The sequence below is a fragment of the Beauveria bassiana genome, assembly GCF_000280675.1.
Source record: "Beauveria bassiana ARSEF 2860 unplaced genomic scaffold BBA_S00001, whole genome shotgun sequence".
NCBI lineage: Eukaryota > Fungi > Ascomycota > Sordariomycetes > Hypocreales > Cordycipitaceae > Beauveria > Beauveria bassiana.
In genome coordinates, this window is record NW_007930836.1 from 436400 (window position 1) to 448941 (window position 12542).

General features: G+C 53.5%; 3 protein-coding genes across 3 annotated transcripts; 1 reads left to right on the forward strand and 2 right to left on the reverse strand.

Moving 5' to 3' along the window:
- Positions 1-66: 66 nt before the first annotated feature.
- Positions 67-1032, reverse strand: BBA_00150 (exosome complex subunit Rrp46; the record flags this gene model as incomplete). The annotated part of the gene is made up of 3 exons (XM_008595247.1): positions 67-513; positions 593-777; positions 843-1032. The coding sequence occupies 3 exons, from the start codon at positions 1030-1032 to the stop codon at positions 67-69; spliced, it is 822 nt and encodes a 273-aa protein (XP_008593469.1).
- A 1596-nt stretch (positions 1033-2628) lies between these two features.
- On the forward strand, positions 2629-3960 carry BBA_00151 (phosphotyrosyl phosphate activator protein; the record flags this gene model as incomplete). The annotated part of the gene is made up of 1 exon (XM_008595248.1): positions 2629-3960. One exon carries the CDS (start codon positions 2629-2631, stop codon positions 3958-3960), a length of 1332 nt encoding a protein of 443 aa, XP_008593470.1.
- A 586-nt stretch (positions 3961-4546) lies between these two features.
- On the reverse strand, positions 4547-6103 carry BBA_00152 (uncharacterized protein; the record flags this gene model as incomplete). The annotated part of the gene is made up of 1 exon (XM_008595249.1): positions 4547-6103. One exon carries the CDS (start codon positions 6101-6103, stop codon positions 4547-4549), a length of 1557 nt encoding a protein of 518 aa, XP_008593471.1.
- Positions 6104-12542: the final 6439 nt, after the last annotated feature.

The window sequence follows — 12542 nt, forward strand, 5'->3', positions numbered from 1 at the left end:
TGACTTGCCCAGTCCTCCCGTCCTTCTCCTTTGCAATTTCCAATTCCGATCTTTCCCCCCCTTCTTTCACTTCCAAGCGAAATCCTCAGCAATCTTGGTCTCCATCACCGACCGCACAAAGGCTCGAATGCTCGGCGCCTCGAGCCCGCCGTCCGCCATGGCCGTGTCCTCCCCGAGCTCCTGCCGCACCGCCCGGCAGCACGCCTGCTGGCCCGTCTGCAGCACCGCCTCCCACTCGTCCACGTTAAAGGCGCCCTGGCTCTCCGCCAGCAGCAGCTCGTTGTCCGCCGTGTAGCCCAGGACGTGCAGCGAGCGGGCCGTGTCGGCCTCGCGCGCGCTGGGGTCCACGACGATGTTGCTGCTGCTGCTGCTGCTGCTGCTGCTGCTGCTGCCGTCTCCGTGGTCGCTGGGCACAGCGAGCGTGACGGCCGTAGCAATCGTCTTGAGAGGAATAGCCGCCGTGAGCAGGCTGAGAATGGCGGCGTGCAGCAACGCGGGGATGATGGCGAGGTTCTGTTTACGCCGCGGGAGGGAACGAGTTAGCAAGAGGAAGAAAATCGTAGAGCGTGGGACAGGGGTTCCGCCGACGTACCAGCTGGGCCTGAACCACTTTGGTGTTTGCGTAAGCGTTTTCGGGCGTCTCCGTGACTTGCAGCGTTATTTGAATCATGGAGCGCGGAAAGTTTCTGATGGGGATGAGCTGCCGGAGCGCTCGCTGCAGAATCGACTCGAGCAGTCTCTCCGCCGTGCCTGTATCCCGCCAGATGCCCTCGTCAGCTTTCTGAGAATTCAAACAAGTAGAATCAGTATTCCAACCAAGGCATTCGTATCGGGCTGCTTACCTCCCACACCCGCCGCAGGGCGGACGTTGACGTCGATGAGAGCCTCAAACGGATTCTCATCGCGCCGTTGGGCCTCGATCGGTCCGTTGACGGCGCCAGTCACGGTGTAGCCGCTGTATGAGTATGTTGCTGAGCCGTCTGCCTTGGGCAGCGGAGCCAATTCGGCCCTGGGTTCGGCAATTGGCGCCATTTCCGTGAATGTGATGAGGTTGCCTCAAGGTTTCTCGGCCTGGGAAATTTCAAGTGATGGCAGTTTGTAATTTTCAGGTGGGTATGGCATATGGCCGGAAAGTATCTTTACTGCTATTTAGTGTGTATAGGTACTTTTGCGCCAACAGTGAGCTCAACCTCGCTGCACGTTCAAACACCCATTGCTAGATGATACAGCAGTTGAAAGAGTAAAAGATAGAAAATGCATGACATAATTTATTTCTTTTGTAGTTCCCAAGGCATCTAGATCTTTACTTCATCAGTAACATGTGTTTTTCTGTTTGTCTGCCCCCTACCTAGGTAGGTATGTGCCAAGTACAATGGTACATCCTGAAAGACACAGGTGCACAATTCGCTACCGATCGTTGCGACTAACCTTCTTGTTACAAGCAAACTTCAACTACAGGTCACCTATGTTCAGTCAAAAACCAGTTTGGCACTTTACGCAAACGCAAGACAAGGCTTTTTCTACCAGGAAAGGCTCAAAAAGGAACAAAATTAGCTCCGAGAAGCGATCAAGGTATCTTGGCGGCCACTCCAAAGCACCAAAGTCAATATCATGTTAACAGCGATGTGCAGTATTTATGGGCCAAGGTATGTCACGGTGTAAGTATTCGAGATACATATCTTACGTGCGGAGTACACAAAATGACTGCAAATGTGGTTGTGCTTGACTGATTCCACGATCGTCTGAGGAGGAAGTCCTGGTGCGAAAGAAAAATTAAAACGTAGCACAAAAATTCCATAAAAAAGAAGTTGCGGACAAGTACCTCGATGTACAAGGGACTCAAACCCCAACCTTAGTGTAATTGTCTTCAATTTGGCTCTTAATACTATGACCTTTCCGACTTTTCAGCCGGCGAAGCTGAGAACGCTTCGCCAGACAAATCAGTTTTGATAGTCATAAAACTTCACACCAGTCCGGTTATTTCAATACCTTTATAATATCATGAGAAACTCAAATTGAATGTGGGTTTACTCAATAAATGACCGTGCAAGATGGCAGTTTCGGCATAGCGACACGCTCATTCTTTTAGTGAGTTTTCGACGGGTAGGCAAGCCCGCCACAGTCTTGCCTGCTGAATGGTGGCAGCTAGCTTCGACGTTGCACGCTAAGTGATGGGATGGCATGAGTAATTCTGATTCTACCAGCTGTGAAACCGAAAATACAAAATACAGTTTCTTCCTATTCATATCTGGAAACCGCCCCGTGCCATCGTTGTCGGCGGCCGTCGCAGCTAGACAAGGCAGTAGTGAAACAGGCCGGTTATGGGCATATCAAAGACGGGAAACACACGAATGCCAGCGCCTCGAGTCAATTTGAGTCGACCCGGATAAAGAATGTAGCCGTAGATAGAAAAATTCCCCATACTTACTGTCTTCTCACCGACCTGGCACCTCACTATGCTAACTAATAATTACCTGTAGCGGCCCGTTCAAAAGCTATGGTGGGGCAATTCCAAGATCGCCAGTCCGCCGTTGCCCCTCGCCTCTCAAAGGTGCAAGTTGCGCCACTTCTCGACTACCCATCATCCACACCGTCTTCCCTACTTCAACATTCACACAACCCCAGCAAATGGCTTCCAACGCACCTTTACAAAGCCAAGCCGCCCCATCCGCGCCGCACCTATCCTCAATACCGAACCTCAAAGACCGTCTCCCCAAGCTCGAGCCCCGCAAACGGCGCACGCAGCCCTCCAACTCGACGCCCGTCCCCGCGACGCCTGCCCTCCCCGAGCAAATCCCCGACATATCCAGCTGGACCTTTGAGACCCCCTCACGCCGCATACTCTCCAAAAAGGACCACGAGCTCTTTTTGGCCTCGCCGTCGTACGACGTCATTGTCGGGTGGATATTTGGCCTCGCCGAAGCCGTCGTTGACACGCCGTGCTCCGCGGCCGTTGCCCGCGACGCCGCCCTCAGCGAACCCGTCCAAACGCTGCTGCGCATCCTCGACGAGGTCGAGTCTTTGACGCGGCAGTCACCGCCCGACGAGCAAGGCGGCTCGCGGTTCGGCAACAAGGCCTTTCAGGGCTTCGTCGACCTGGTGCGCGCGCGCTCCGACGGGTGGCACGCGCAGCTCGGCCTCGACAGCGGTGGCAGCAGCAGCAGCAGCAGCAGCAGCAGCAGCAGCGCCGCTGTCGCCGAAGCGTCCGCCTACCTCGTGCAGTCCTTTGGTAACCGCAATCGCATCGACTACGGCTCCGGGCACGAGCTCAACTTTGCCGTGTGGCTGCTGTGCCTGTACCGGCTGCGGGTGCTGCGCGCCGCCGACCTGCCCGCGCTCGTGCTGCGCGTCTTTGCGCGCTACCTTGCCGCCATGCGCGCCGTCCAGATGCTCTACTACCTCGAACCCGCCGGCTCCCACGGCGTCTGGGGCCTCGACGACTACCAGTTCCTGCCGTTCCTCTTTGGCGCCGCCCAGCTCCTCCACCACCCTTACATCACCCCGCGCGCCATCCACCACGACCTCACCCTCGAGGAGGCCGCCGCCGACTACCTCTACCTCGGCCAGGTCGCCTTTGTCAACAGCACAAAGACGGTCAAGGGCCTCCGCTGGCACAGCCCCATGCTCGACGACATCTCGTCGGCCAAGTCGTGGGCCAAGATTGACGGCGGCATGCGCCGCATGTTTGTCGCCGAGATTCTCGGCAAGCTCCCCGTCATGCAGCACTTTTTGTTTGGCTCGCTGGTGCCGGCCGCCGACGGCATGAGCGAGGAGAGCCAGGTTGCGGCAGCAGGGGGCGGTGAGCACCGCGAGGAAGAGGCAGGGCACGAGGGTCATAGGCACGATGCCAAGGGCTGGGATGACTGCTGTGGCATCAAGGTACCCAGTAGCATAGCGGCCGCGCAGGAAATCAAAAAAGCGGGAGGCGGTGATTCGTTGCGCAGGATCCCTTTTGATTAGGTAGAGCACGCATCACGTAGACAATATAGTAAAATAGACTCAGCTGTCAAGCATAGTCTCAGTCATCGACCGGCATTTTCATAGTAGATAGCGAATGATATCACGAGTGGATAATAGTGTTCAAGTAAGGTTCAAATCAATTCATGTTCTTCCATGTTTAAAACAATGGCAGTGTGATGTACTGTTCATCCTATCTCTGTAAGTGCAAACCAAAAAGTTCGAGTAAATCGTCAACAATCCGACGCCTTCCATGCCAGGTGCCGCCTTACGAGGGCTTTTTTTCTGCTTTCCTAACCGTTCCAACAAAAAGAAACTTCAGATAGTCAACAAACAAAGAAATGTGCAGCGACGTCTCGAGTCCAGTCAAGAACTGACCATCTACATATCCGCGGCAAGTGAATTAAGTAAAAAGAAATAAAGGGTAAAATCAACACACATCTAGGTCATAATCATGTTTCGTTGCATATGGGAAAAGTGAGGTGTCTGATCCCAAGAGGTATCATTGTAGGAGGACATAGGAAAGTCGGGGCAGCGCGGTACTGCAGAGTTGTAAGAGTCTGGGCTGAGTTGCTTGTGCCATATTCTTCTATGCGGCAACGAGTTGCTGCGACGGCATAGGGCCAGTCTCCTCGCTTGCGCGGGGGCTGGTGGGCGGCTGGCGTAGTCGGTTGGTGACGTGAATGTCAATGAGCATCTCAACAAGGCTCTCTGCCTCGCGGTGGAGCTCGCCAAGCTCCTTATCATCAAAAGAACGCCCAAGACGGTCAGGGTTGGACCGAGGCTTGCGATAGGCGGCAAAGACAATGCCACGATCAATCTGCTCAGAGAGGCGTACACCGGAGACAGGAGAAGATGTGTTTCCAGACAGACTCCTGGCATACTGGCCCGTGTAAAAGGCACTAGCGTAGCCGCGGGCGAGGTCGTGTGGACGAGCAACGGCATTGCGGTACTCGATCCAGCCGTCAGAGCGTAATATGGTAGTGTGAACCAGGGAAGAGATCTGGAGAGGCGAGGGAACGTGGTGCAGACCATGGGCGGCGAGGAGGCGTCCAATCAGCGGGCGTTGGCCATTCGACTCCATCGGACCGGGCCACAAGTTAACGATGTAGACCAGGTCAAAGTCGTAACTCTTAGCAATTCTGGCCGCCACGTAAGCTGCAGCTGTGGCGGGCTGACTGGCTCGGGGCGGTGTAAGGGTCAGTAGAGTGGTGGCGAGTGGCTGTGGTACGGGCGTGCTTTGAAATCTTTCGAGCTCATCAGGTTCCTCCTCGGCAATGTCATCATCACTGAGACTGAGGAACTCGTTGACATCTGGCTCGCGGAGAATCGAGCTGGAGGTCGAGGGCGTCACTGACGGGGAAAAGCTCTGCTCGCTGTTGGTTCGACGCATGGGCACACCTTCAAGTGTGTCGCCAAGGTCCAAGGTAGTGTCGCTGAACATCGTCTTTTTCAGGGCACCAGTCGAATGAGAGTGCCGAAGTCGAGGCAGTCTCGGTGGGTCGGGCAACGGTCGCAGCTGAGGAGACTCTTCAGGCGTGGGCGGAGCGCGATGAGGCAACTCGGGAAGCTTCTTTGTCCTCCACGATTCTGAGGATTTCGAGTTGTCCTCGGGGTCTGAAGAGGGTGGCGTATCGGTTCTATATGGAGGAGGAATTTTGATGTGAAGAGGCGAGCGCGATCGGGGGCTCGGAATGCGAGGGGCCTCACCCGACTTGTCGCTAAAGGTGGACAATTGGGGAGAGACTTGGCCGTTTTGGAACGTGGGCTTGGGAAATTGGAAATCGCGTAGGCCGGTGACTAGACGATCCTGTCTTCTGCCATTAAGGGAAGGCGAGCGGACTGATGCTTTCTGCGAGCATGAGCTTCCTGTCGAGCCGTTGTCGCGAGAGTGGCCTCGGATGGAGCCCTGGGAGGTGAAGATGTCGGGGACAGATGGCGAGCGGCCGGCGGCTTCCCTCAGACGAACCTCATCTCGCGCACACATCCGGAGCTTCTTAGGACGGATGAATGATGGTGAAGGGAATTGTTGGCCATTCTCGATCGGAAGTGCAGTCGGGCTGGGAAGCTCGCAGGGGACAGAGGATAGGGAGCCCTTGCGCTTGTAGGCAAAGAGCCTTTCGAAGCGATCAAATCTAGTTGACATGACCACGTTTTGCTGCGAAGCAGGTTCGAGATTTTGTAATGGTATAAGTGTCCGGGAGAAGTAGTGGCAGCTATTGATGGTCACCGAAGACGGGCGTTTGCAACATCAGGTCACGCCAGTGTCCCGAGATGAGGCAAAAGTGAGTTGCAAGATAAGGCGGACAGGGATGCTGTCCTTGGACGAAAGGGCCCAACTCGATCGTCACGTAGATGGCTACTGCTCAGAGATTGTTGAAAACTTGTCTCGGGTAAAGAAAGAAGCTGAATTCGCAGTTGTTCGGTCAGACGAGCAGTGACATGCGATGCAGCGCCAAGAGGGACGACAACCCGAGAATGGAGCTTAGTTAGAAGTGGAAGGGCTGAAGCAGAAGGATTTCGTGAACGGCGATGGTTGTGGAGAAGCTGTTCCCGAGGATGAAACGGTGAAATTGCCGAATTGAAGCCAATGTAATGAAAGTTGTTGGTCAAATGGAAGCTTAATATGCGGCAGCGGAGGTGTAAGTAAGAGGGGAGGCGCGTGCTCAAGCAAGTGCCTGTGCCTAGCAGGGAAGCGGCAGATGGAGTTGCCAATTCTGGAGAACCGTTTTCGGTATCCGCACAAGGAAGAAGTTGGCCAGCAGCTGGCAGCTGGCAGTCGAAATGGTTGACAGCTGGCAAGGTAAACAGGCGAAAACGTGGTGCAAACAGACGTCGTTTTCCTATTCAACAATCTATGCAGAAATTCGCATCGTAAGGAGAACATTCCTCACAAAACCCCATGCCGGAGGGTACCATTCTTTTAAGAGCGAGGCAAGGGCACTGCACAACCACACTCAAAAAGCAAGGAGCAGCATCCCAAGGAGGAGCACCAGGGTGGGGGTGAAAAAGCCACAGCACAAGGGTCGAAGGGGTGCCATGGTTGTGGATGCGTGGTAAGTAGCCAGCGTCTCGGCCAAAGAAACAAGACTGCAACAATAAGCAAAACACCAGCCGAAAAAAACTGAAGACAGTGGCTAATATGACAGGGGGCTATTGACTCTCAGACCTGGACCTAGACTGCCGCGCCATTGGTCACCAATACCAGCGGGAGTTGAGATGGCGGCACAACCTCCACCACCTCTCCACCTCTGTCTCTCCTCCCACGCTGGTGGTGGTGGCGACAGGAGCTTCGAATGCTCTGCGGCCTCTGCCCACGATAAGTTCACCACTGACCACCTGAGAAGCCTGCCGCCAGCTGGTTCCATCTCCCAGTCACCACACGCCCGCCCGCCCGCCCGCCCGCTCAACGGCCCTAAACCACCGAGACACAATCTCTGAATAGCCACCAACGCCACGACTCATCAGGCCTGCTACCTTCAAGGCTCCCCTATCAGCCAAGAATCGTTTTCTGCAAGCTCTAAGCATGAAGTGTCCTCTACGGAGCTTGCCGTGCTCGCTTCCAGAATACGAGGATGAACATATTCCACAGACGGCCAATTCGTCACCTAACAGGCTAACACTCTAGGTAATTATCATAGAGGTCCCCGAAGGTCGCTCATTCGCAGCACGAATGCTTAAACAGCGCTGATGCAACTACAAGCTTGCTTTTTTCGAGCCAGCAAAACGGTTTGTCGTGGGACGCCCGCGCTCCAATTGGTCAGGCTGCACCACCAGCATACCGGTTCGGGCGATCACTTGCCCCCTTGCCATCATCTCTCATTTTTTCTTCTCTTGTTTTCTGTCATTCTCATGTGCCGCCACATTGGCATTACGGGACCCCAGAAGAGCACCAAGAGCCCCAGGCAATAGTACCTGCACTGCTGCAATATCTGCTGCACGGAGTTGACGGACAGTCCAGTGCCTTGGTGATGCGCCTCCGACCACCACCATCGCTACTCAGCGAAACGAATGAATGTCTTTCTACATAATGCAAGAGCTCAAGGACGGCTTCATAGTGTTACTTCTTGTCTATAATTGGCTCGGGGTCTTACCTTTGCTACAATTCGCCCGAGGATGCTCTTCAGGACCAGATTTGGCCACCAAATAATCTCGAGGCTCCGCACGAGGCGTCTATTAATAAGTCTTCTCTATTACGGAACCTTTCCTACCTTGATCCTTCCTTTTCGCTTCTCCGCCCGTTCAATGAACCTACAAGGATCTTCTTTGAGGAAAAAACGGTGATACTTACGAGCAGGGGAAACAGGTATTCCAAAAGGCCCGCCAACGGCAAAGATGTGCAGCTTGATGAGGCGCACCACCGCGTACCACGAACCTGGTTCCGCAACGAGTCCACTCGCTGCAAATGAACTAGGGCATGTGCAAAAATGACGCGAGAGCTCAGTAGTTAGACTGGAGCAATGGAGGGTCGTCGTGCTGAGAAAGCAAATCCTCCCTGCGCGCGAGCTATCACTTTCCCGGCCAGCTGGAGAGGGCCCCTCTCGGCGTCCTGCACTTGACGATGAGCCGAAAATCCGGGCTGTCGTCTGCCAGATTGCTGGCACAGGTGCGTCTGAGTGGCACACAAGTCTCATTGGCATACAAATCACGTATATAGTTGGTCAATGAAAGATTATCTAGTCATCGCCAAGCACATGACCAGACTACCGCCGTTCGGCCACCACACACACGGACATAGCGGGCGCCATGGCCAACGGCCTGGGGCGGTGCGAGCCTCAACTCTATCATGTCGGCATTAATGAATAACAGGCTTTTTCTCTCTCTGCCCCACACGGAACGCCTGGCAGTATTCCCGCCCACAATACGGTTGTGATTCCGGCAAGCCCAAGCATTGTTGTGGTGGACCACCCCGTACCAAGCCGTCCAGCCCCGGGGGCTCAGACGCTTCGACAGTGACAAGTTACAACTGATTTCGGTCAGCCCTCGTTGCGCACGGTCATGGCTGTTTTCTTTTGGGTCTGATGCTTGTAGCAGGCTGCAATATCTGGCCAGTTTAGCTGCCGGGTACCTTGCTTGCAGTGGCATCGGGCTTGGCCTAGATTTCTCTCAAAGCTCCGCCGAGGCTTTACGCGACGAGCCCCGACGCCGTTTGCGGCCGCAAAATCCAACGGTGAGGCTATGGCATTTACGCAAACCGTGGCTCGCCTTCTTCGTGTCTCATCTGAACATTAGGACACCGCCTGCAATCGATGAATTGCTGCTACGGAGTACCGCGTAGAAGACACAAAAGGCAAAATCAAATTCGTGGGACTGCCTCTCAAATTTTCTCGTCCAGACCGATGGCTGTGTATGGACGACTGGAGTACAGACGTACAGAGTATTACTGCCATACGGAGTACAAGTTCCAGATTTTCTTTTTCCACTTTGCGCGATGGCTGTCCTACTCGGCGCCCTCAAACACGCTATCACAATCTAGTCGCTTCTTTCTATCCACCATAGGACTTGGCCATCCGTCCCCTGCACTCGTCGTCAAAAGCACCATCTAGAAGCTACGAATAGTTCACATTTGATGCCGCCCTCTAGCATCGAGGGGTGAGGCAATGGACATGAATCTGCGTAGGGGTGATTCAGGGTACAGGGTCCTGAAACTTTGATCATCTGCTGCGAGATGTCGCCTACCAGGCCCTGTCTGCTGATGAACTCCTATCTACGTGCGACTCGGCTCGCTTCGCTATGTATTTGTCGCCATGGAACGACCCTGCCATGTCGATCCCAGGTCGTGCCAGGAGAAGATGCGGCAGATTGCCTGAACCCTGGACATGCGATAATCGATTAAGTTTACGACATCGTTCTTGCGTCAAGGGTCGGGTTGTTGACGTTCAGTGTTCAGATCGGCACACTACTTGAAAAAGCGTCATTCGCCATGTCGAACATGGATCTTCCTCCCCCCCAGGCGCAACTATCTTCAATTGAACGTGGCAAAATGGCGAAAACTGATGATATATTGATTTGCCTTTCATTTCGTCACAAATTAAACACCCCCTGTTTCCCTTTCCTCACCCCGTAACCCGTGTTCTTAGCGCGAGGCAACAAGAAACTAGAGAACGCACACCACGCCACCCTTGAGCTCCGCCCTGTTGAAGGGACAACCCGTCATATTTTGACTTTCTTTTTTGTCGTTTTCCTTCTTCTTGATTTTTTTTTGTTTTTGTTTCTTTTCGCCTTGGCTTCTAGGATGTCACTCTCGCCAGTAGGGAAATGGACCCTACCAAAGTCTCATCCGATGCCTATTTTTTATTTTTTTTTTATTTTTTTTGGACTCGAGCGGTCGCATTCGATGGGATCTGGGCCACGTCAGTGTAAACCAAACTTGGTCTTGCAACTGAGATGGACTTGAGAAATCATCTTCTCATTTCTTTGTGCTATGCCACTCGATTTATTCATCTACGTCGTCGCCCTGCCCATCCTCTCTGATCCTTCACTAGGTTCACTGGTGATCTGCGTTGTCTTGTGGGGGGCAGGCGATCTTGGATGTTACTATGCAATACTGCCCCGCATCTCGGCCGTTGCCCTACATGGTAATGTTACGAGCGCCAGGCGGAGAATTATACAAGCGAGTAAAGGGAGAGCAAACCTTAATCTTCTTCTCGTCGCCATGCTCAGTATCATACGCGGCAGATACCAGAGAAACTGAACAGGCCCTATGTTACAGTGTGTCGGAGTGTGTATGGTTTTCGCATGCAAGACACATGTCGGCTGAGGTGTTTACTTTTTGCACCTGCCTGGTTTTGCTCCTGTTTTTTGCTCTGCTTATGTGAGACCTGCAGTACGAATCTTGATGAATGACATCAAACTAGAGCCCATTCGCCGCACAACACTCTCGAAAGCAAGGGAGGCAGTCCCAGCCCCAGTATCCAGTCCAACGGTTCTCGTCTCTGAAAGTCTTATTGGCATGAGGCCTTTTTTTTCTTTTTCGAGCGACAGCTATTTCATATTACATTACCCAACGGGAACTGTTTCGCCCCCCCTCGTCCAATACAACCTCCTAGAAAGGTGGTGGTGGTCGATGTGTGGTGTTTGCGTGTGTGCGTGATACCTCGGATTTCTGCCCAGCATACGGAGTACAGCCACAGGATTTTGAGGAGCGATGCGGGAGGAACAGTTGTTCGACAAGGGAAGTCCCGCTGCCTGCGTCATCTCAGATTCGCTCCCGCCGATGCGATACCAGTCTCTGATTTGATTCCAGATCGGAGACGGGGGGGCTAAGGCTGTCATTTTCTTGGCTGAACAAACAGTAACTATGTGTGTGCATGTGTGTGATGAAGATGGCCACCGCAGTGACGGCGCTTCTCTCGACGAAAGAGGCAAGCAAGAGGCAGAGGCACAGAGACAGTCTGACCTATCGGCGGCACGCACGGGTACCAAGGGATCGGGCGGGCAGCACCCATGCCTCTGGGTGTGATTCTTTCCAGGCCAAACGTCCGATATATCGGTTCATGATTCGGAGCTCGGCAGCTTGGCCCGGTCCGTGCTCGCTCGTCCCGTCCCTTCGCAAGACATGGCACGGCCCCGGCGACGCCATACTGTCCTTGTTTTGGGGGCGGAGGGCGCAATTTACCTCACCAACGCAACAGCGGGTGCAACTGCTTCGTTAAACATTGGCAAGATACAATGCTTGGCTGTGAGAGGGAGCTGCCGTGTTACGTATGACGAATGGCTTATTGTTTGTTTGGGGGGGGGGACCGGGTTTCGTGACCCGACACCTCTCTGCACGACACAATTCGATAGAAACAATGTGTGTCATGTGCGGAGAAAAGTTGAGCAGCTACGCATTGTTCGGAGCATGTCGTGTAGCCCTCCCATTCGGCTCGTTGCGATATTATGAGCACAAAGCGTGCAAGCTCTTTCTCAATGAAAAGCAAATTGCTCTATCATTGTCTGCAGAGAAGAGATATATTGTCGCAGCAATACTTGGATTTCCGATATCGCTCTACCGCTCTTAGGACGGCTTGATTACTGATTCACCAGTCGGCACGGAGGGAGCCTCCCTCTTTCTTGACCCATTACGTCGTCTCGTACGGATATTTCCCTTTTCGTTATCCACTCCTCCATGAGTGATGAAATTCGGCTTTGACTTGTCGTAAAAACCGCTTAAATTTTTCTGCACGATTAAAGATGCTGTTGCTCGGCAATTCTACCCCCTGTCGTTGGATTATCTATCATCGGAAAGTAGCCGGTGAGTGTCCGCCCACCTTGTTCCTGGGAAGATGGGGGTTGACATGGCCTGATTGGTGCACGGTTCACATAAAAGTGTCCTTTTTTCCCCCCTTGGCAGTAATGAATGAACAAGAAAGAGGGAAAAAAAGAAAAATTCGCAAAAAAGACAGAAAAGGTACTGCTGCTATATGAGGGGGCCAGCCGATGCAAGTTTCAGTTACTGACTCTTGATTGTTACCTTGCTGCGCTGGGGAAAAAAAAACCCCCCAACCCCAGCCTACCATTTGTCCAATGGACCTGCATGGCTGCGCGCAAGAGCGGGAGAGGCTTGCATGTTCAGCGCAACTTGCAAGCCCAACTATTGCAGC